We start from the raw sequence: 23172 nt of genomic DNA on the forward strand, positions 1-23172 counted from the left end.
AACCTATCTCTACCTAACGATATAGATTCGTCAAACCTTCTCCTATACTCGGGATATGAGTCAGTGCCTTGACGTGTTTCATCCAAGAATTGTTTGGGATACCTTTTCTTACAATGTCCATCTTTCATACATGGAGACTTTCGGATGATTATGCCGCAAGGCCCGTGGATCATATGTTTTACAGCAACTTCATGCAACTAAGATTCACATTCTAATTTAGTGATTTTTGCTCTTACCATACTATCATAATCTTTTGAGTCACGCAACTTATCATTACTTTCTAAGACCAACAACATATGCACATGCGAACATCCTTACTTTTGAAATTCAGTGGCATACATGTAGCTTTTAAGTTTTCCCAAGATTCCTTTATTAATAACATCATCCTTCAATTGCTAAAATTTCGAACGAAATATTCTTGTTAGCAAATCTGGACGATCTTGTGGGGTTTGAAAAGATAAAAGTTCTGATGTTATCTCACTCCAAGAAGGATTGCATGTCATTATTAGAAAAATATATGGTTTACCGCCGTTAAGAATAATAGCCATGCCATCTTCATAACGTTGTGTCATGTCTCTACGACCGCCAATAAATGATGATGGCAAAATTGTTCTTTTTCCAATGTTTTCTACGACGATTCATGAAATGCATTAGTATTAGAATACATGAATGATTAGCATTAGAAGTACAACTAATAATTAATCAAAAGTTGTATATTTATGCTATATGAATTTGTACCTGCATTAGTTTCACCAACATGCAAAGCATCCTGTAAACCTTGGTAGAATTCAGCACGTATATCACTTTGGTGCTCTTTAATCCACCTTAACCTCCTCGATTCAATTTTGACATAATTGTCTACAACATATTGTTGCAATAGTCGACCCACATTTAACAACATTGATTGATCATTTGGACGAATCTACAGTTGATTGAAAGAAATTCCGGTGCTAAATGTAAAGTTTTTTAAACAATGCTTAGCCAAGTATATTGTCTACTAAAATTAATCTAAATTTACCTGAAGCATGTAACTGTAATACGCTCGACATGACACTCTTCGTCCATTACAATTTGTTGTGTTGACGTCCCAACCATGCGTCCCAAATGGAAATAATATAGGATATTGCAAAGGATCATAATATCCCTTTGTCTCTTGAACTTTTTTGAGATTTCCATCATGACGAATGACATTAATATCTCTTCCATATTCCATAGAATCTGCATCACATCCAACAATAATTGTCGCAACTTGTTCTGCGATTGGAAGATTGTATTGATGGTGATTACTTGGACACTCCTTAAGTATGAGGCTACATTCACTGATATTTGGAAGTAGTGACAGTTGCTTGAACCTAATTACAAAGGATTAAACTTGTAATACCTCAAAATTTTCCCCCCTCATTCATGCATTCATTTTTAGGTCATTTAACATTTCATATTGCATTTCATCATGTCAATCGGAATTAGATCCAAGAAGCTTGAATATCATCCAAGACACTTTGTGGGTCCTATCTGGGTGATCAGTCAACACAAGGGAATGGCTTGAGATACTTCCAACATGTTCAAATGGGGTCTATTCATCAGTCAAAACGTTAATCTTGAAGGAGCAAAGGTTTGTTCATGAGTTGTCATGCTCGCTAGGCGAGCAGAATGGATCGCCTAGCGAGTCCCAAGAAAAGCCACCAGAATCACCTACGCTCAGAGGAGTTTCTTGAACTGTCATGCTCGCTAGGCGAAGCCCACGCGTTTTGAAAATAAAAAATAAAATAAAAAATAAAAAAATAAATAAATAAACGAAAAAAAATAAAAAAAAACGAAAAAAAAATGAAAAATAAATAAAAAAAAAATAAATAAATAAAACGAAAAACGAAAATAAATAAATAAATAAATAAATAAATAAAATATAACATAAAAATCTTGGACTTGGACCTCTCTCATTTGAGCCCACAAAGCCACGAAAATCAAGTTATAAATCCTGAAATTTCAGTAAAGGAAAAAAAAAGGAGAACCGGTGAAAGCTGAAAACACTCTGAAGTTTCCTTGGAACAAAACCCTAGAGAGATTCTAACTAATTCAGAGCAACCTCCAGAGACTGAAGGGAACTCATCTGCAAAGAACCAATTCCCTCTCATATAAACCTTAAGATTGTTCTGCAAAGCCAACGGTGCAATTCAATTTCAATCGATCCTCCCCAATCAGGTATGCCCTATTTCCACTACTTTATACTTTCAACCTGAAATTTCTGAATGTATGAGGTATTATGGGTGAATTTGGAAGAGTGGGTATCGTTAGGTTTTGCATGTGGGCACATGTTTTAGTATGTATGTCATGTCTTGATGTGTGGATCCTTGCCCCCTGACTTTGAATTTTGATACCCTTTTGATGCATGTGTTTGACAAGAGGTTTAGGCCTCCCACACTTGGTTGCTTTTTGTTAGATCTTTTTGTGAATTTTAATGGCATGATTCATGTGGTTACATTTTGATTTGGGGCAACTCTTGATTGCACCCCATCTTGTTACTCTAACCTGTTTGTTGAGTTTTTTCTGAGGGCTCACATGACTCCTGAAAGGATAGCTTGCTTGGCATTCCACTTTATTTGTAGGATACCATTTGGAGATTTATTCCAATTACCTGTATTGACTTGCTTTCTTTGATGGTGCCAGCTCGAGAGATCTCTGGGTTTCTTGCTTCTTTAGTTGTTATTACTTCGGATTTTTATCCGTGTGGTAGATCTCTTGATCCTTTATCTTTCCCGCATTTTACCGCTTTCTTAGCTGGAAGACCTCAATAGGAGGCAATGTTTTCTTTTGTTTGTTTACTTTTGTGCCCAAAGACCTCCAAGAAGAGGCATCAGTGCTAAAGACCTCCCTGAAGAGGCAATTGACGGATAAAAGGGATTAGTAGCCAATCCCCCGTTATTCAGTGCGTCGTTCTTTAAGATCACATTACGTGTCGATGCTTCAGAACAAAAGCCCAAGATCTTTTGTCCGGTCAGTCAGTGGAGAGGGTTCCACCTTTCTGAATCCCCACTTTTTGTCATGAGCTCACCCTGTCCAAGGTTAAGAGCTATGAGGTCTTATCCTCATTACCCTTCTGATCTGCTCACCCTGACGTTCAGTGTCAGTGGTTAAGAGCCCGTTTGATTACCCTTCCATGGTTTGTTTGTCGAGGTTGATATGACCCCTCTTGACTAAAGCCCTATCCATGTATGTTTGAGCCCCCTTGGTGGCATTTTACTTTATCCATGTTTGTTTTGTATGTGTCGCATCCGCGAAAAAACAACCGGCGGGCTGAAACAAAAACAACACAGAGCCGCCACCGTGCGTTATTTATCCCAAAAGGGAAAGGAAACGCTCGAAGTAAACCTGGGAAAAGCATGGTCTTGCGACCAAAGAGAATGGGATCGGGAGTCGGTTATGCGTAGGGAAGGTATTAGCACCCCTACGCATCCGTCGTACTCGACGGGATCCACGCTCTAAAAGATAGGTTAAGGTTGCTAAACAAACAGACATCACACACACACACTGAAACAACACAGGTGGGAGAAGAGGGGAGAGGGCTCGCTAGGATATCGCATCCTATGCCTACGTATCTCGTCTGGAACGAGAATCAGAGCTACCGTAGTTCGGCTCACGCACGCCGAAACAAAACAAAACACAAAAAGGCAAACATGGAACCCGAACGCCAATCGATGGACTTACATCAGCTTCCGAACCAAACAAACCTACACTGGAAACCAGACGCCACTTGATGGACTTATACCGGACTCCAAGCACACAACAAGAGGATACGGAATGCCAATGGCTGGGCTTACATCCGTCTCCTACACACACAAGAAGAACAACAAACAACAAGCTACTAAGGAGTCGGGAACTCGAGCCTAGCAACTGTCAAGCAAACACACACAAAGAAAAGAAAAAAAAGTGCCCGGAGAGACCTCGCACGGTCTCCTGCCTACGTACCTCATCTGGTATGAGGATCAGGGCGACGTAGTTCCCCTGAACGGGAAATAAATTCTAACCAGATACAAAGGGAGACACACTACTAGGGAGCTGTACTCGAGCCTAGATGTTATCATGCATCATTGCCCTATGTTATGGTTTCTATCCTAACTCGCACAGGCAGCAAGCTAATCCTAAACAAGCAAAACAATCAAAGCATGCAAACATAATCAGAACAAAGCAAACATTCGCAATTAGCACACGCTATATCCAGACAAGGTGGGCTCAATCAAGGGTTAAGTTGCAAAAGCAACACAACTGTGTCAGGTGATGTTAGCTCTTAACCCTGACATTGAGAGTCAGGGTGAAGCCAGATGAAAGGTGAGTGAAGATTAGACTTCACAGCTCTTATCCCTGGCCAGGGAGAGCTTCAGACAAAGAAGTGTGGGTCCAGAAAGTGGGAACTCTTCTACACTTATGACATTGACTCAACTGTACAACTATACATGGATCTTGGGTTACTGTCCTCAATGCATCAACACAGTGGTGTGAGCAGAGGGACGACTCAACAGAATAGCGGGAGATAGATTGCATATCTCTTTTATCCGCCAATTGCCTCATAGAGGTCTTTACCTGCTTGGGGACAAAAATAAACAAGCACAAACATTGCCTCTTAAGGAGGACTTCAGACAGGTGCCTGGCCAAGTAACAGGCCAGGTCTTCCAGACTACATGGAGAAAAGAAATTCTACCTCAATTGGTTTATACAACCAAGCAGCAGCACAAGCAAGTTCTCAAGGGAACTGTTAGCGACTAAAGTACCTGAAATCAATCTAATTCAGTCAGTATACCAATCTCAAAGTCAAAACAGACAAGATAAGAATCAACAGTCAACACAATCAATCACATGTGCAAAGCACAATCAACTCAAGTGAGCCAAGCATCCTACAAAATAAACCAAGTTAGTTCATAACAATCAACCAAACTCAATCAACTTGCATTAATCTCCTTAAAGCATTTGCTTCTTAACCTGAAAAGCGCATTCAAACATGAGAAACAAGACCCCTAGGACAAGCCTAGGGTCCAAAGGAGATGAAAATTTTAAAACAGCAAGTGAAACTCAACAAGAATCAAGATAAATCACTCCAGAATAAAGTCCAATTGGTCTCACATCAAAACTATGCACCAAATCTATTTTATGAACAAAACATGTAAAACTATGCACTTTGGAATCACATTGGAGCAAACAGAACGATCACAATCATATCAATACCAAAACAGCTCAATAAATTCCAAGAAAATTCAAGCTTAAACAGAGCACATTCAATGAGCAACATACCAAATTTCATGGCAATTGGATAAGAGGAAGTATGGAAATTAAATCATCAAATCATGGTATGCAAAAGCAAGCTCAACCAAGGCCACAAAACATGCATCAACTTCAAATGATCATAAAATAGTGAAAACACATGATAACTGAACCACACCAAAGCCAAAATGAAGTTAAACATGTCTATATCACTCATGCCAAATTTCAAATCCATCCAATTAATAACCAGAATTTCACAAATCAAATACAAACATGTCTCACAAAAAGTTCACAAATGGCTAAACAGAAAATAAAATGCCAATCAAATAGGAAATGGACTCAAAAATTCCAGAAAAAATTCACATGTATTCTCAACATTCATAAGTATCCTCATGCAAAAATCCAGCTCAATTCAAGTTCAATAAGCATAGAAAATAAAATCAACAAGTTGCACAAAGCATGGCATGGCACAAAATGTAACACCTCTAAAGATAATGTCATAACTCTCAATCCAGGAACTCAAAAATTACAAACCACATATCAAAATGACCAGGAATGAGTCTAGTTTAAGCACAAAGTTTTTCATGAATTTCTAATTAAGCATCACCATTTTATGAGCAAAAGAGTGAGCATGGTGCACAGAATGGCATGTTCATACAAACCCTAGGCCATTTCAAAAACTACACGTGCACAATTTTATTAAAAATAACCAAAACATATTAGAGACTACAAGGATCATTACACAAAAAATCTCACATTATTTGGACAAAAATTGGATGAGATATGGATTTTCTAATGTTGAAAAAAAATAAAAAAACAAGAAAAGGAAGCATGTGGAATCATGTGTACATGTGGAAATAAATGGCAAGGCAAAAAGTGGAAATGGCGTGGCAAGGAATCGAAGCTTGTTCCATGCGCTACAAAACTACGTCGTTTTGGCCAATAGCAAGTGAAAATAAATAAAAGAAACGCGTGCTCCAGGTATCGAACCTTGGACGTAGTGGTCACACGCATTCTCACTAACCGCTAGGCCAAGCAGGCTGCGCTACAGTACCACGAACAACAATCAGCATGGCAAATCACGAAAAATTGGATCAAAGTATATTTTCTGGAAATTTTCACGCGTTCTTCATCATGTTCATACAGTTCATCACTCAAGAACTTTTTGTCATCAAATCACACAAACTTTATATCAATGGAAAGCTCTTCTAATGTACATTCACAATCTCAAATTAATTTTTCCTAATTCCTCATGATTAAAAAGATTCGATAGCAAACATGTTTGTGCACAAAACTTCAAATCATCATAACTTCCTTGTTTCTCAACCAAATTTAGTGGTTCAAATTGCAGAATTCTCTACTAAACAAGATCTATCCAAAGCATCAATCAATTTCAAGAATCATTGAAGTCGAAAACTCACCTTAATTTGAGGACAGTTGCTAAATCGCGCGTTCTAGGCCTTGAAATGTGAAAACAGAACTTCTATGATGCTTGTAGAAGTGAATGGAACAAGTCTTGTTGCTCAATTACGCACGATCTTGATGAAATCTTGAATTGCCATTGTTGCACCTCACTTTAACAGTCCAAAATTTGGCTTGGAAATGAAGAAATCTTGCTTCAATTAGCTTCAATAATGCATGTAGATGATGAATCAATGAAGATCTAAGTAAGGTTTTTGGAGATTTTTGGAAAAAAAGTGAGAGAGAAAGTGAAGAGGTTTTTGTGATTTCTAGATCTAGATCTGAATTCTGTTATTGCTAATCAAAAAACAGTTAGAATTATGTTTATATATGCTATGTTAATGATGTTAGTAAACATGATTAGTGCTAATGGAATGGATTAGTGAAAATGCAAGTTTCATGCTAAATGACCAATTAGTAATTCACCCTCACTCATGTAAAACCAATGCAACAGTGGAATTTTCTGGTTTGAGCAAGTTACAAATAGCATATGTGAGCTAGTGCAAAAGGAATGGAGTGAAAATAATGAATATTTCTCAAAATGCACTTTTTCCCTCCACTTTTTAAATTAAGTCCACTTGAAAAATGCACTTTTTATGTGATGAGTTTTCATGAAATGTGATGATGGATCATGATAGTACATGTCAAATGTGGTTTGCTCAAAAAAAGATCACCCAATTTGGCCTTGTGAATCAAAAGTTATGCCACTTTGAAAATCAACTTTTTTGGACAATGATCAATCTATAACTTGCCAACCACACATGAGAAATTCATGTTCTTGGACTTTTTGGAAAGGTGAGAGCAAGATCTACAACTTTCATGTTGGACAAAATTTCATTTGAAGCATTTTTGGACACGTAATTTTGAGGAGAAAAACTTTCCATTTTTGGCAGTTTTTAATTACAAGTCACTTTCTATTTTTGGAAAGTTTCCATCTGACTTTATTTTCTTCATTCTTGATGTTTGAAATGCCAAATGAAACTTGTCTAGACATGAATGAAGTGTATATAACCCTCTCCCTCCTCCAAATCTATGAATTCAGGCACAGTTGACCACAGTTGACTTTTCTGACTGATAGATGAATTTCAACTTGACTGATGAACTTGAGCCTCAAACTCCTGATGAAATGGCTCAATGATGAAACCCTAACTTCCATAAGCTCAATATAATCACATGATGATCCCCATATCCATTGAAACCCCATTTCCTTCACAAGCCCTGATTGGCCCAATGCAACTGATTAGGGTTGACCAGAGGTCAAAACCCTAATCCCCAGGTATCTGATCAATCTCTTGGTGATGACAAGACCATGATGATGATGATGTACCATTTCAACCAAGATAAAGCACAACCCTCCTTGAGGAACCATGAACCCTGATTTGAATCACCAACCCTCAGATGGCTAGTGATCAGTTCAATGAACCCTCAGCTTGAATCTCAACCTCTTATCTCCTGACCAAGACTTGGAGGATGACTTGATTGTTGCCACATGATATGAAAAGATGCAATGCCTAATGACCTAAAAAATGATATGCAATATGTTAAGCTAGTCCCAAGAGTGGAGGGCAAATTTTGAGGTGTTACAGTATGGTGTGATCATCTCCCCATAGGATTGTTAGGCTTCGTATAGTCTCTCGTTTGCATGTGAATTAAGGCAGCACTGTTCCTTCGTCTAGGACTTCCTTTTTGCATGAGCATTCCTAAAACACAAGCAAACTCATTGATTTTTCTTCTCCTAAGAACACGTTAACTCCTTCTACTACAGGCGAGTAAGTCTCCAAAGGTCGAGCATCCGGTAGATTGCATAGTAACGTCGTCCATCTAAAAAACACAACCCTTAACCCGTAGGTAGCCGAACTACGACTTGCTCTAATTCTCATTCCAGATGAGATACGTAGGCATAAGACGCGATGTCTTAGCGAGCACACTCCTCTTTAACCCATAGGTAGCCGAGCTACGAAGACTCTGATTCTCATATTCAGATGAGATATGTATGCAGTGGATGCGACATCCGTGTGAGTCATTTTCTTTTGACCCCTCTTTTAGTAAATAGTACATTAGATAAACCCACACCCTTTAGACAAGAACAACAAGAGTGGATCCCGTAGAGTACTACGGATGCGTAGGGGTGTTAATACCTTCCCTTCGCATAATCGACTCCCGAACCCAAGATTTGGTTGCGAGACCTTGTCTTTTCCTTTCCTTTTTCCAGGTTTACTTTGAGCGTTTCCTTTCCCTCCTTTGGGATGAATAACGCGCGGTGGCGACTCTTCTGTCATTTCTTTCTCGCCGGTTGTTTTTTCGCATCTCCTTTTTCAGGTTGCGACAGCTGGCGACTCTGCTGGGGACCCTGGTTTCCCTGAGCGAGTCCCTCCTAGCTTTTGTAGGTTATTTGTTTATTGGGTGTTCATTCTTTTGTACAATTATTTATTTTTCAGCATTTACCTGCTTCATTGCATTGTGTACATATCATTGTTGTATCTGTTGGCTCTGTTGTTAGTTAGTTTGTTTGTTGGGATGGGGTGTTCTATGAGAGATAAGCCCATTACCCAAGCTTGAGTGTACACACAGGTTTTAGAGTGGATAGTCATGAGGCTTGCGTGGCGTGTTGCTACGTTAAGCCGTTCATGAAGACCCACACCCAGACGAGGTTTCTTTTGGATGTATTTTGTCCTATGGGTGTTCCATAACGACATGATGTTCCTCTAGAAATCGTCGACTCTGGTGACCATTTCCCGAGAACTCAGTCGAGGCCTCTCCTCCGAGACGTGATTATGTTAGCTCTGGTGGGCGCATTCTCGCTGATCAATCCGAGGACCCCGAGACTGGGAACTTGCTATTAGGATACCCTGTTGAAGGGAGTCAGTGGAGGTCTTTTGTCTCGTAATAATGCCAAACCTTTAGTGGTAAACGTATTATTCTCGACTGAAGGGCCGAAGCTGCTGAACTTCTATTCTTAGAACCTACCAGTGAGGGGCGTGCTAAATTCAGGAAACCTTAACCTCCAACCAACCCGGTTTTATGGAGCAGAGTTTTGATCTTGTATTATATTCTTCAGTGGGTTTCTCTTCAGACAGTGCAACCTGACAGATGTTCAAGCAGATACATATCACTGCATTCCCATATCATTGCATTGCATCACATCATTTTGCATTCATATCATTTAACACATGTTTATCTATTCCTAGGAGTTCATATCTTCTTCTTGATTCTAGTCGGGGTTTTCTTCTTACACTGTTTATCAAATGTGAGACTGGAATCAAGGGGGTAGAATACCCTTTGGAATTGATTAACATGTCATTGCATTTGCATATCCATCAGCATGTCTTGCATAACAGGTACCGCCGCAGTATTCTCAGTTATTTGGTGTTCCACTAGCAGGATAACTGACCCAGGCATTCACCGGTACGGTACCCGCAGAAACCACCAGAGAGCAATGGAAAGCCTACAAGCAGAGCTCGCCGAGATGAAGATCCACATGAACCAATTCATGGATGTGGTTCAAGGGGTGGCTCAGGGACAACAAGAGCTCAGGCAGATGATGCAGAGGAATCCTGCCACTACTCAACTAGAGACGTTGACTGATCCTCCAGCTGGAGAGGTTAACGGACCCAGTGGACCGGGGCCTACCCCGATCCTACATGTCACCTCCGGTCAACAACCCGTCCATGATGACTAGGAGGATCAGTTCCCCTTGCTTTAGGAAGACTTTGGAATGAGTCATGGTATGGACCTTATGTTTCGGAGACTGGAAGAGAGGTTGAAGGCAGTGGAAGGACAGAATCCTCTGGGAGTAGACGTTGCTGACTTGGGATTGGTCCTAGGCGTGAGGGTGTCACAGAAATTCAAGGTCCCGATATTCGACAAATACAGCGGCAACTCTTGCCCGAAGACCCATGTGCAAGCCTACTTCCGTAAAATGGTTGCATACTCTGACGATGAAAAGTTGCTTATGTACTTTTTCCAGGATAGCCTAGCTGGGGCATCCTTGGAATGGTATATGAGGCTGGACAGAGCCCACATTCGCTGCTGGAGGGATTTGGCTGAGGCTTTCGTGAAGCAGTATCAGTATAATGCAGACATGGCTCCGGACAGGACTCAACTTCAGAATCTGTCTCTTAAAGGCAATGAGTGCTTCAGGGAATACGCTCAACGCTGGAGGGAGACAACTTCCCGTGTTCAACCTCCTATGTTGGAGAAGGAAATGGCTAACATGTTCATGAACACTCTGCCCGGACCTTACTTGGAGCGCCTGGTGGGTTGTAATGCCTCCAACTTTGCTGATGTAGTCTTTACCGGAGAGAGGGTGGAGAATTACCTGAAGACATTCAAGACCCATAGTGGAGGTGGATTTTCATCAGGGGTGAAGAAGCCATTCATTCAGGGACAGAAGGGGAGAGAAGGGGATGCAAGTGCCATATCTTCTTATCAGAACAGGGATAACCGGAGGCATAACTTTCAGAACTATCATCAACAACCGTATGTTGCGGTTGTGACCATTCCAGCTGCAGCACCACTACAACAACAACAACCCCAACGTCAACCAGCTCAGTACCAACCATAACAACCGGGTAACAGACCCGCTTATCAGCAGAGGCCAAGGACGATGGACCGGCGTTTCGACACTCTTCCAATGTCGTACGCTCAGCTACTTTCTAGTCTTCAACAACTACAACTTGTGCAGTTACGCACTCTGGCTCCTCCCGTTGGTAGACTTCTTATGGGTTACGACGCCAACGCTAGGTATAGCTTCCACTCTGGGGCACCTGGCCACAATATTGAGAACTGCAAAGCTTTTAAGCACGTAGTTCAGGACCTCATAGATTCAAAGGCCATCGACCTTGCACCGGCTCCTAATGTCGTCAACAATCCCATGCCCCAGCATGGTGGTGCAAATGTTAATATGATGGAAGGGGAGGCCCGATCCGTCAAAGATGTGTTGAAGCTGAAGACTCCGTTGTTAGATATCAAGGGCTACTTATTGAAGGCCGATGTTTTCCCCGGTTGTGGGAAACGTTGTGTGGATTGTGCTACTCAGAGCGGAGATTGTTTGAAGCTACAGCAGGGTATCCAGACCTTGCTTGACGAAGGTACCCTCCAGGTTGAAGACTTGTCTATCCAAGAGTCTGTGGAAGGGGTTGAGAAAGAGGTGTTTGAAGATGCTACTGATGAATTTACAAATGTCGTTCCTGCTGATTCTGTAATTCCCAATGATTTCAAGTATGTAGAGGTAGAAGGTGAGTTTCATGAGACCCTATGTCAGGCCTTTGAGGCAGTTCAGATCAAGGACGCAACTCCGGTGGAAGAAGTTAAAGCGGGCGCCTCTTTGTCGTCCTTCAAGCAGGCACAAGCCTTGGTGGATTCGGGTGTTGCCCCCGGTTGGGGACGTCTGTTGGTTTTACCAATGAAAGAAGACAAGTTCGGGATTGAGTATCAGCCAGCTCTGACTTCTACAACTCCAACACTTCAGACTCGTCAGGGGCCGATGACTTTTTTCAGTGCTGGCGTCGTCCAATATGGCCAGGTCTCTGCGGTTAATGATGAAGATGGGGATAGTGATTGCGACATCGATAACTGGGTGCGTCCGAGGATCTTGGGTGAAGTCATCAACAATTGGTCTTCTGAGGAAATCGTCCAAGTCACTTTTCCGGAGGAGTAATTTTCTTTGTTTATTCATGCATATCCAAGTCTTACGTTCCGCCCAAGGCGTAATGACTCATTGTAGGGCTCATCTATGTGAATACCTGCATTGTTTTATTATAAATAAAGGACGTCTTTTTGCATTCAAATATTCCGTTCACTGTCTTTCTATTTTTGCAATTTTCAAAAATCAAAAAATATTTGGCAATGTTTTGTTTAGTTTTTACTCTTTTTTCACACTCATAAGCACATACCATCACTCATGCAGATGCACATCACCGGATCCTATTGATAACGGTTCTGCTATGGCTCGCTTCGACTTTGAAAATCCAATCTTTCAAGTTGAAGAAGAGGGTGATGAAGACTGTGAACTCCTTGAAGAAATTACCAGGTTATTAAAACAGGAGGAAAGGGTCATTCAACCGCATCAAGAGTCTGTTGAAGTGATTAATCTCGGCACCGAGGACGCCAAGAGAGAAATCAAGATAGGGGTTGCTTTGGAAGATAATGTGAAGAAAGGGCTGATTGAATTGCTGCAAGAATATGTTGACATCTTCGCTTGGTCTTATCAGGACATGCCAGGGCTTGACACAAATATTGTGGTACACCATTTGCCTCTCAAAGAAGGTTGTCCTCCGGTCAAGCAGAACCTTAGAAGAACAAGACCAGAGATGGCTATCAAGATAAAGGAAGAAGTGCAAAAACAGTTGGATGCAAGGTTTCTAGCAATCACAAATTATCCGCCATGGGTTGCAAATATCGTTCCAGTACCTAAGAAGGATGGAAAGGTACGGATGTGTGTTGACCACCGGGATCTGAACAGAGCTAGTCCTAAAGATGATTTCCCATTACCTCACATCGACGTTCTGGTGGATAACACAGCTCAGTTCTCGGTATTTTCCTTCATGGATGACTTTTCTGGCTATAATCAAATTAAGATGGCACCAGAAGACATGGAGAAGAAAACATTCATAACCCCATGGGGCACCTTCTGTTACAAGGTGATGCCGTTTGGTCTGAAAAATGCCGGAGCAACATATCAACGAGCGATGGTGACTCTTATCCATGATATGATTCATTATGAAATCGAGGTTTATGTTGATGATATGATTGCCAAATCTCAGACGGAAGAAGAACATTTGGTGAATTTGCAAAAATTGTTTGAGCGTTTGAGAAAATTCAAGCTGAGGCTTAATCCGAACAAGTGTACTTTTGGGGTGAGATCTGGAAAATTACTGGGTTTTATTGTTAGTGAAAAAGGGATTGAGGTGGATCCGGACAAAGTGAAAGTGATACAGGAAATGCCTGAGCCAAGAACAGAGAAACAAGTCCGTGGTTTCTTAGGGAGGTTGAACTACATTGCAAGGTTCATCTCTCACCTAACAGCCACGTGCGAGCCAATATTCAAATTGCTGAGAAAAGATCAGGCTATCAGGTGGAATGATGATTGCCAAAGGGCTTTCGAGAAGATAAAAGAGTATTTGCAGAATCCTCCTATCCTTATGCCTCCGGTCCCAGGGAGACCGCTGATTATGTATTTGACAGTACTAGACAATTCCATGGGTTGTGTTCTCGGTCAACACGACGAGACAAGTAGGAAAGAGCATGCCATCTACTACTTGAGTAAGAAATTCACAGATTGCGAGTCGAGATACTCGATGCTTGAAAAGACATGTTGTGCACTTGCATGGGCTGCTAAGCGTTTGAGACAATACATGCTGTCTCACACAACCTTACTGATCTCCAAGATGGATCCAGTCAAATACATATTCGAGAAGCCAGCTTTCACCGGAAGGGTTGCTCGTTAGCAAATGGTTCTGTCAGACTATCTTGCTCAGCAGCCGATTGATGATTATAAGCCGATGAAGTTTGATTTTCCAGATGAAGACATCATGTTCCTCAAGATGAAAGACTGTGAAGAGCCAGTTGTTGAGGAGGGACCTGATCCAGATGAAAAGTGGACTTTGTTGTTTGATGGGGATGTCAATGCCAGAGGAAGTGGAATTGGCGCTGTCATTACTACTCCGAAAGGTGCCCATATGCCTTTCACCGCTCGTCTGACTTTTGAGTGCACAAATAATGAAGTTGAGTATGAAGCATGTATCTTGGGTATTGAGCAAGCCATTGATTTGAGAATCAAGACTCTGGACATCTTCGGAGATTCAGCTCTAGTGATCAATCAAGTGAATGGTGATTGGAACACCCTCCAGCCCAATTTGGTCCCCTACAGAGATTACACGAGAAGACTGTTGACATTCTTCACAATAGTAAGGTTGTATCATATACCTTGTGATGAGAATCAGATGGCAGATGCTCTTGCCACTCTATCCTCCATGATCAATGTGATTCGGTGGAACCATACTCCCAGGATCGATGTGATGCGCCTCGACAGGGCCGCGTATGTGTTTGCTGCTGAACTGGTAGTTGACGACAAGCCCTGGTATCACGACATCAAGTGATTTCTGAAGAATCAAGAGTACCCTGCAGAGGCATCCAACAATGATAGAAAGACTTTGAGAAGATTGGCAGGCAGTTTCTTCTTGAACAAAGACGATGTGCTGTATAAGAGGAACTTCGACATGGTTTTGCTCAGATGCGTGGATAGACACGAAGCAGACATGTTAATGCAGGAAGTTCATGAAGGCTCCTTCGGTACTCATGTCGGAGGACATGCAATGGCTAAGAAATTGTTGAGAGTGGGTTATTACTGGATGGCCATGGAATCTGATTGTTTCAAATATGCTTGGAAGTGTCATAAATGCCAGATTTATGCTGATAAGGTACATGTGCCGCCAAATCCTTTGAATGTGATGTCTTCGCCGTGGCCTTTTGCTATGTGGGGCATCGATATGATTGGAAAGATTGAGCCGACCGCCTCCAATGGGCATCGCTTCATCCTTGTTGCCATCGACTATTTCACCAAGTGGGTCGAAGCAGCATCGTTCGCGAATGTCACCAGACATGTGGTTGCCCGTTTCATCAAGAAAGAAATCATTTGTCGCTATGGGATTCCCAAAAGAATCATTACTGATAATGGTTCTAATCTCAACAACAAAATGATGAAGGAGTTGTGCCAGAACTTCAACATTCAGCATCACAATTCTTCCCCTTACCGCCCTAAGATGAACGGTGTTGTTGAGGCGGCAAATAAGAACATAAAGAAGATTGTGCAGAAGATGGTCGTTACGTACAGAGATTGGCATGAGATGCTACCCTTCGCCTTGCATGGGTACCGTACTTCAGTACGTACATCGACCGGGGCAACCCCTTACTCCCTTGTGTATGGTATGGAAGCAGTCCTACCTGTTGAAGTGGAGATTCCTTCTCTAAGAGTCCTATTGGATGTCAAGTTAGACGAAGCTGAATGGATTCAGACATGGTTCAATGAGTTGAGTCTTATCGAAGAGAAGCGAATGGTAGCCATTTGTCATGGGCAGTTGTATCAGAGTCGGATGAAGAGAGCCTTTGATCAGAAAGTGCGTCCTCGATGCTTCCAGGTCGGAGATTTGGTGTTGAAAAGGATCCTTCCTCCTCAGACAGATCACAGGGGCAAGTGGACTCCTAACTATGATGGACCGTATATTGTCACCAAGGTTTTTGATGGTGGGGCCTTAATGCTTGCAACTATGGATGGTGAAAACTTCACTTCCCCTGTGAACTCAGACGCAGTTAAAAAATACTTCGCATAAAATAGACCCGCTGGACAGTAAAAAGAATAGTCCAGGCAAAAATGGGCATCCCGACGAACCAAGAAAATGAAAAGGTTCGGGCAAAAATTAAGGATTAAAAATGTAAAGATCGTACACCCGGTAAGTTGAAAACCTGAAAAGGCAACTTAGGCAAAAATGGGTATCCCGATGGATTGAAAACCCGAAAAGGGCGATCCAGGCAAAAGTTAGGGATTAAACGAATGACTGCGTTCTGAGTAGTTCTGAATCTCATCTCGTGTCAATGACTGGAAACTTTTGAAGGATAGGAAACAGTCCAATCACTCTTTTCAGAAAGCTGATCATCTGGAGGATCTTGAAGCTGAGCAAGTCATAGCAGAATTGGAACCCAATAGAAATCCATTTCACATTGCCATTAGATTAATTTCTGTTTTTATCTTTTGTGCGATTACCTCTTTCCAGGGATTGCTTCCTGATGTAAATGCCTATTCAGAGGCCATTCAATCAATAAAATCATGTTATTCAGTATATCTCTGTTTTCATTTTCATTTTACTGTTTTGTTTGCAAAAATGACGTCCGAATTTTTGATAAACATTGCATCATGAAACATAAGAGCTTTACAAGTACATGCTTAATAAACATTTAAAATTGCTGTAAATGTTAAGTGCTTTAGATCGTCTATTCAGAACAGGTACCCTTGGGGCATTTCCTTAAGGTTCCCAGCCGATGATCGCGAATGTTTTCCCCCAACTGTCGAAGTTGGTATCTTATCCCTGCAGAGCTGATCAGAGCATTGGATTCTTCGATCCCCAACAGGCTCTCACTGCTGTACCTCCCCCAAGTGGTTGTTTCAGAATATACACTCCCCAGTAGAGTTGACAGTGCCAGACTATATATCCCCAGCGGAGTTGACAGTGCCAGACTGTATCTTCCCAACAGAAGCGGCTGCTCCTCAGGGTTCGATGCCAGATCGATGATCTCGACGCCATAATCATGGTCTCTTTCCTTGAAGCAGAATCTCGGTACCGTATCGGTGTTTTCTTCCTCTGCTAAGTCGTCTCTCTCGCAGATTATGGTTGCCAGAACCACTATCACTTTCCCCAACAACAGGTTTTCAGTGCCGTTCTCTCCCAAGTCAGAGTCTCGGTATTTCGTCATTGCTAGAACACCGTGTGGCGGGTCATTTCCCCATAGAGTTCTTTGCGCTGTGCATCTCCAACAGCCTTGCCAGGGTCCAGAAGATGGTGATCATTTCCCCAGCAGATTCCCTTGCCTCGGCTTGGCATTCTACCCAACATTTTGCATCCCTGCATGTAGAATCATATTGCATTGCATCCTCCCAAATCGCGTAGCATTTCCATTTTCATGGAGCATTACGCCATTGAAAAATTCAAACATACGCATGTAAGCATAAAACATTCTCGGTATCCCAAGTGATAAGCCAGAAGTTGTTTCCAGTACTCAGACTGAAGATTGTTCATGACTTACCTTTATTATCCCCAGCAAGTGTCATTGGCCCATGCGCCGCCTCTATTATCTTTCCCTATTTCTGTCGATGCTGACAGGCATGAAGTTTCCGGTATTTAGACCGAAGTGGCGTTCAGGTCAGTTTTCCGATGTTCAGATCGAAGAAGTTTCCGACGTTCAGGTCGATGCAACTTGCGGCATTCAGGCCAGTATTCCGATGTTCAGATCGAAGAAGTTTCCGACATTCAGGTCGATGGAACTTGTGGCATTCAGGCCAGTTTCCGGTATTCAGACCGAAGTAGCGTTCAGGCCAGTTTTCCGATGCTCAGATCGAAGAAGTTTCCGATGTTCAGGTCGATGCAACTTGCGGCATTCAGGCCAGTTTTCCGATGTTCAGATCGAAGAAGTTTCCGACATTCAGGTCGATGCAACTAATGGCATTCAGGCCAATTTTCCGATATTCAGATCGAAGTGGCATTCAGGCCAGTTTCCGGTATTCAGACCGAAGTGGCGATCAGGCCAGTTTTCCGATGTTCAGATCGAAGAAGTTTCCGACGTTCAGGTCGATGCAACTTGTGGCATTCAGGCCAATTTTCCGATATTCAGATCGAAGTGGCATTCAGGCCAATTTTCTGATATTCAGATCGAAGTGGCATTCAGGCCAGTTTTCCGATGTTCAGATCGAAGAAGTTTCCGACATTCAGGTCGACGCAAGTTGTGGCATTCAGGCCAGCCTCTCGGTGTTCAGACCGATATTAATAATCTCATATCTTCCGATGTTCAAATCGAAGTCATTTCCAGCATTCAGACTGATGAGCGGCATTCAGGCCATGGTTATTTCTGTATCCAGGTTAACATTCTTTTTCGGTATTCAGACTGACTCTCACCGTACCAGACAGATTCTTCTTTCAAGACCACCTCGTTGCCGATTCTGACAGGCATTGTTACTTCACTTCACTTCAGTGCAAATTTTCGGGCTTTTATTGTATTCAATCCCTTGATACCTCGAAAGTGCGAAAGCCGCTGCTATCTTCTTTTCGGGTCTCCAGTTGATTGAATAGGGGCAGCTGTAATACCTCAAAATTTGCCCCCCACATTCATGCATTCATTTTTAGGTCATTTAACATTTCATATTACATTTCATCATGTCAATCGGAATTAGATCCAAGAAGCTTGAATATCATCCAAGACACTTTGTGGGTCCTATCTGGGTGATCAGTCAACACAAGGGAATGGCTTGAGATACTTCCAACATGTTCAAATGAGGTCTATTCATTAGTCAAAACGTTAATCTTGAAGGAGCAAAAGTTTGTTCATGAGTTGTCATGCTCGTTAGGCGAGCAGAATGGGTCGCCTAGCGAGTCCCAAGAAAAGCCACCAGAATCACCTACGCTTAGAGGAATTTCTTGAACTGTCATGCTCGCTAGGCGAAGCCCACGCGTTTTGAAAATAAAAAATAAAATAAAATAATAATTAAAAAAACAAAAAAAAAACAAAAAAAAAAACGAAAAAAAAATAAAGTAAATAAATAAATAAATAAATAAAATATAACAGAAAAATCTTGGACTTGGACCTCTCTCATTTGAGCCCACAAGGCCACGGAAATCAAGTTATAAATCCTGAAATTTCAGTAAAGGAAAAAAAAAAGGAGAATTGGTGAAAGCTGAAAACACTCTGAAGTTTCCTTTGAACAAAACCCTAGAGAGATTCTAACTAATTCAGAGCAACCTCCAGAGACTGAAGGGAACTCATCTGCAAAGAACCAATTCCCTCTCATATAAACCCTAAGATTGTTCTGCAAAGCCAACGGTGCAATTCAATTTCAATCGATCCTCCCCAATCAGGTATGCCCTATTTCCACTACTTTATACTTTCAACCTGAAATTTCTGAATGTATGAGGTATTATGGGTGAATTTGGAAGAGTGGGTATCGTTAGGTTTTGCATGTGGGCACATGTTTTAGTATGTATGTCATGTCTTGATGTGTGGATCCTTGCCCCCTGACTTTGAACTTTGATACCCTTTTGATGCATGTGTTTGACAAGAGGTTTAGGCCTCCTACACTTGGTTGCTTTTTGTGAGCTCTTTTTGTGAATTTTAATGGCATGATTCATGTGGTTACATTTTGATTTGGGGCAACTCTTGATTGCACCCCATCTTGTTACTCTAACCTGTTTGTTGAGTTTTTTCTGAGGGCTCACATGACTCCTGAAAGGATAGCTTGCTTGGCATTCCACTTTATTTGTGGGATACCATTTGGAGATTTATTCCAATTACCTGTATTGACTTGCTTTCTTTGATGGTGCCAGCTCGAGAGATCTCTGGGTTTCTTGCTTCTTTAGTTGTTATTACTTCGGATTTTTATCCGTGTGGTAGATCTCTTGATCCTTTATCTTTCCCGCATTTTACCGCTTTCTTAGCTGGAAGACCTCAATAGGAGGCAATGTTTTCTTTTGTTTGTTTACTTTTGTGCCCAAAGACCTCCAAGAAGAGGCATCAGTGCTAAAGACCTCCCTGAAGAGGCAATTGACGGATAAAAGGGATTAGTAGCCAATCCCCCGTTATTCAGTGTGTCGTTCTTTAAGATCACACTACGTGTCGATGCTTCAGAACAAAAGCCCAAGATCTTTTGTCCGGTCAGTCAGTGGAGAGGGTTCCACCTTTCTGAATTCCTACTTTTTGTCATGAGCTCACCCTGTCCAGGGTTAAGAGCTATGAGGTCTTATCCTCATTACCCTTCTGATCTGCTCACCCTGACGTTCAGTGTCAGTGGTTAAGAGCCCGTTTGATTACCCTTCCATGGCTTGTTTGTCGAGGTTGATATGACCCCTCTTGACTAAAGCCATACCCATGTATGTTTGAGCCCCCTTGGTGGGATTTTACTTTATGCATGTTTGTTTTGTATGGTGTGATCGTCTCCCCATAGGATTGCTAGGCTTCGTATAGTCTCTCGTTTGCATGTCAATTAAGGCAGCACTGTTCCTTCGTCTAGGACTTCCTTTTTGCATGAGCATTCCTAAAACACAAGCAAACTCATTGATTTTTCTTCTCCTAAGAACACGTTAACTCCTTATACTACAGGCGAGTAAGTCTCCAAAGGTCGAGCATCCGGTAGATTGCATAGTAACGTCGTTCATCTAAAAAACACAACCCTTAACCCGTAGGTAGCCGAACTACGACTTGCTCTGATTCTCATTCCAGATGAGATACGTAGGCATAAGACGCGATGTCTTAGCGAGCACACTCCTCTTTAACCCATAGGTAGCCGAGCTACGAAGACTTTGATTCTCATATTCAGATGAGATACGTATGCAGTGGATGCGATATCCGTGCGAGTCATTTTCTTTTGACCCCTCTTTTAGTAAATAGTACATTAGATAAACCCACACCCTTTAGACAAGAACAACAAGAGTGGATCCCGTAGAGTACTACGGATGCGTAGGGGTGCTAATACCTTCCCTTCGCATAATCGACTCCCGAACCCAAGATTTGGTTGCGAGACCGTGTCTTTTCCTTTCCTTTTTCCAGGTTTACTTCGAGCGTTTCCTTTCCCTCCTTGGGGATGAATAACGCGCGGTGGCGACTCTTTTGTCATTTCTTTCTCGTCGGTTGTTTTTTCGCATCTCCTTTTTCAGGTTGCGTCAAAACTGATGGAGCATTTTTTGTAATTTGTGAACTACATTTTGGTGCAGCTGTAGATTTCCTGCATTCTATTATGTAGCTCATTATCGGTGTCGTAGGTGTATAGTTGTAAGAAACGCGGCCTGACACCCTCATTTAGATAGAAACCTCCTATGTTATGGTAAAAAGCACCTTGAGCACGAAATGTGTATATACCACGACCAGATGCAAGAATATTCTTATTAACGTGAACACCAATTGAAGTGAATGAGAGCACATGGTTATAACTTCGAATATGTTGCCTAACATGTTTTCTTTCAGCTAAATCATCTAAAAATAATTGTTGCAATTCTATAGGAGCATTAACTCGTGAAAATGATACCTTTCCACCAATACAACACATGCCACGTGATTCATGATGAAACAATCTTGCATTGTAGTGTCTACAGGTAATTGGATGAGGCAACCGGAATTTTGCCATCGTCATGTTTTTTTTGAAATTTCGAGCAATATTGTGCTTTACTCGAAAAACATGTCCTGATTCTAGGGACAGGAGTTTGATATTGATTACTAAATATTATTTAAAATCTAAAATACAATCTATTACTTACTATCTATAAAGAGGATAAGGCATTTTGGGCTGCCTTTTTTATTCCAATATTACCTTTTCTTTCATAACTGCCCATTTTTATTTGTTTTTTATTTATCCATTAATTTTAATATTTATTTATTTTAAAACATGTAAGTTACTAAAAAGAATTGAATTGTGTATAGAAAAATTAAGTAGCTGTTAATTTAAGAAGTTTATTTAAAACTACAGATATAATCCTTTAAGTGAATTGTCTTTTTTTTTCTTTTAAATTCTCAAAACAATTAACTAATATGTAAAAAGACACCGCTTGGCTTGTAAAACGTATGAGGCAATTGTTAGCACCATAGTATTTGTTCTTAATTCTTTGTTTTGTGTTCAAATATTAGGTGTATTTAAAATTTATTGATTAATTACTGTGCTTTTTTGACACAATTACTGCACTTTATAACTATAGAATTCTAACATTGAATTCAACATTTTTTTTTCTTTTGTCATTCAAACTTACCTTTTATATTTCTAAATTTATAATTTATATTTCATTTATTTGATATATTTAAATGATTCTATTTCTTCAAGATAATTTTAAATTTATAAAAGAAAATATTGTTTGTATGTTTTTTCACTCATTGCTTTCATCATGTGTCTTAAATTTGGTTCTCGAAAGAAAATAATGACTTATTTATGTGTGTTTTTATTAACCATACTTTTTTTATTTTGTTTTTATCACTTCTTTCTTAAGAAGAAAAAGAAGAGGAATGGAGAGCAATGATGCTATCCATATGTGAAAACAAATGGTGCATGATAGATCAATAAAATAATAATAAATTTATGATGGTAAATAAATGAATAAGGATAAATTGTTGAGTATATTTAAAATGTGTAAAGGAGACATATTTCACAATTTTATTTCAGCACGTCATTGAATATTTCTACAATGTAGACACATTTTTATTTATTGAAAAATTATGATACTAATTACTATTTTTTATTATGAAAAAAGCTTATATATATTTTTTCCGGTGATCACATTACACCAACAACAATTCCCTTCATGTATTGTCCGTTAAAGTGGTATCAAATGTGTAATAATTTATATGTAATAACTTAAGAATTAATATATACTTGCCTCTGTTTCGAAGATAAAACTAAAGGTATGGAATCTAGTTTATACATGATAATGTCTTCCGAATTAGGTTATGTTCTTAACAAAGTGTTCTAAAATTAAAGTTTGACTACTTTATTTGTGAATCATTATCCTTCATAGTGAAGGTATTTATTACATCTATTAATAATTAATGATGATTAACGATTACTATTTCTCATTCCTTATTACATGATTTTAAATTTTATGTCACTTGAGTAAAATATACATTTATCTAACACAAAATGTTTAAATGAACATACCTTGAGGACGACATGATAATGCAACATTTTCTCTAGCATCCATGTTAACATATGATATTACTGCATCC

The 23172-nt window shown here is 40.5% G+C and overlaps 1 protein-coding gene across 1 annotated transcript; it reads right to left on the minus strand.

The window, feature by feature from the left end:
• Window positions 1–395: 395 nt before the first annotated feature.
• Window positions 396–21595, minus strand: LOC127122459 (uncharacterized). The gene is made up of 4 exons (XM_051052797.1): window positions 21168–21595; window positions 1019–1352; window positions 739–922; window positions 396–628 (listed from the first exon to the last, which is right to left on the minus strand). Exons 1-4 carry the CDS (start codon window positions 21593–21595, stop codon window positions 396–398), a joined length of 1179 nt encoding a protein of 392 aa, XP_050908754.1.
• Window positions 21596–23172: the final 1577 nt, after the last annotated feature.

This window comes from Lathyrus oleraceus, chromosome 2, assembly GCF_024323335.1.
Source record: "Lathyrus oleraceus cultivar Zhongwan6 chromosome 2, CAAS_Psat_ZW6_1.0, whole genome shotgun sequence".
In the NCBI taxonomy this organism is placed as follows: domain Eukaryota; kingdom Viridiplantae; phylum Streptophyta; class Magnoliopsida; order Fabales; family Fabaceae; genus Lathyrus; species Lathyrus oleraceus.

Excerpts from the sequence above, each read along its gene's own strand:
- LOC127122459 (XM_051052797.1), bottom strand. The coding sequence starts at position 21,595 with ATGACGATGGCAAAATTCCGGTTGCCTCATCCAATTACCTGTAGACAC. Across the intron at positions 1,353-21,167 it reads ATCTACAGCTGCACCAAAAT|GTTCAAGCAACTGTCACTAC; the intron begins GTAGTTCACAAA and ends CTTTGTAATTAG. Across the intron at positions 923-1,018 it reads ATTACAGTTACATGCTTCAG|ATTCGTCCAAATGATCAATC; the intron begins GTAAATTTAGAT and ends AATCAACTGTAG.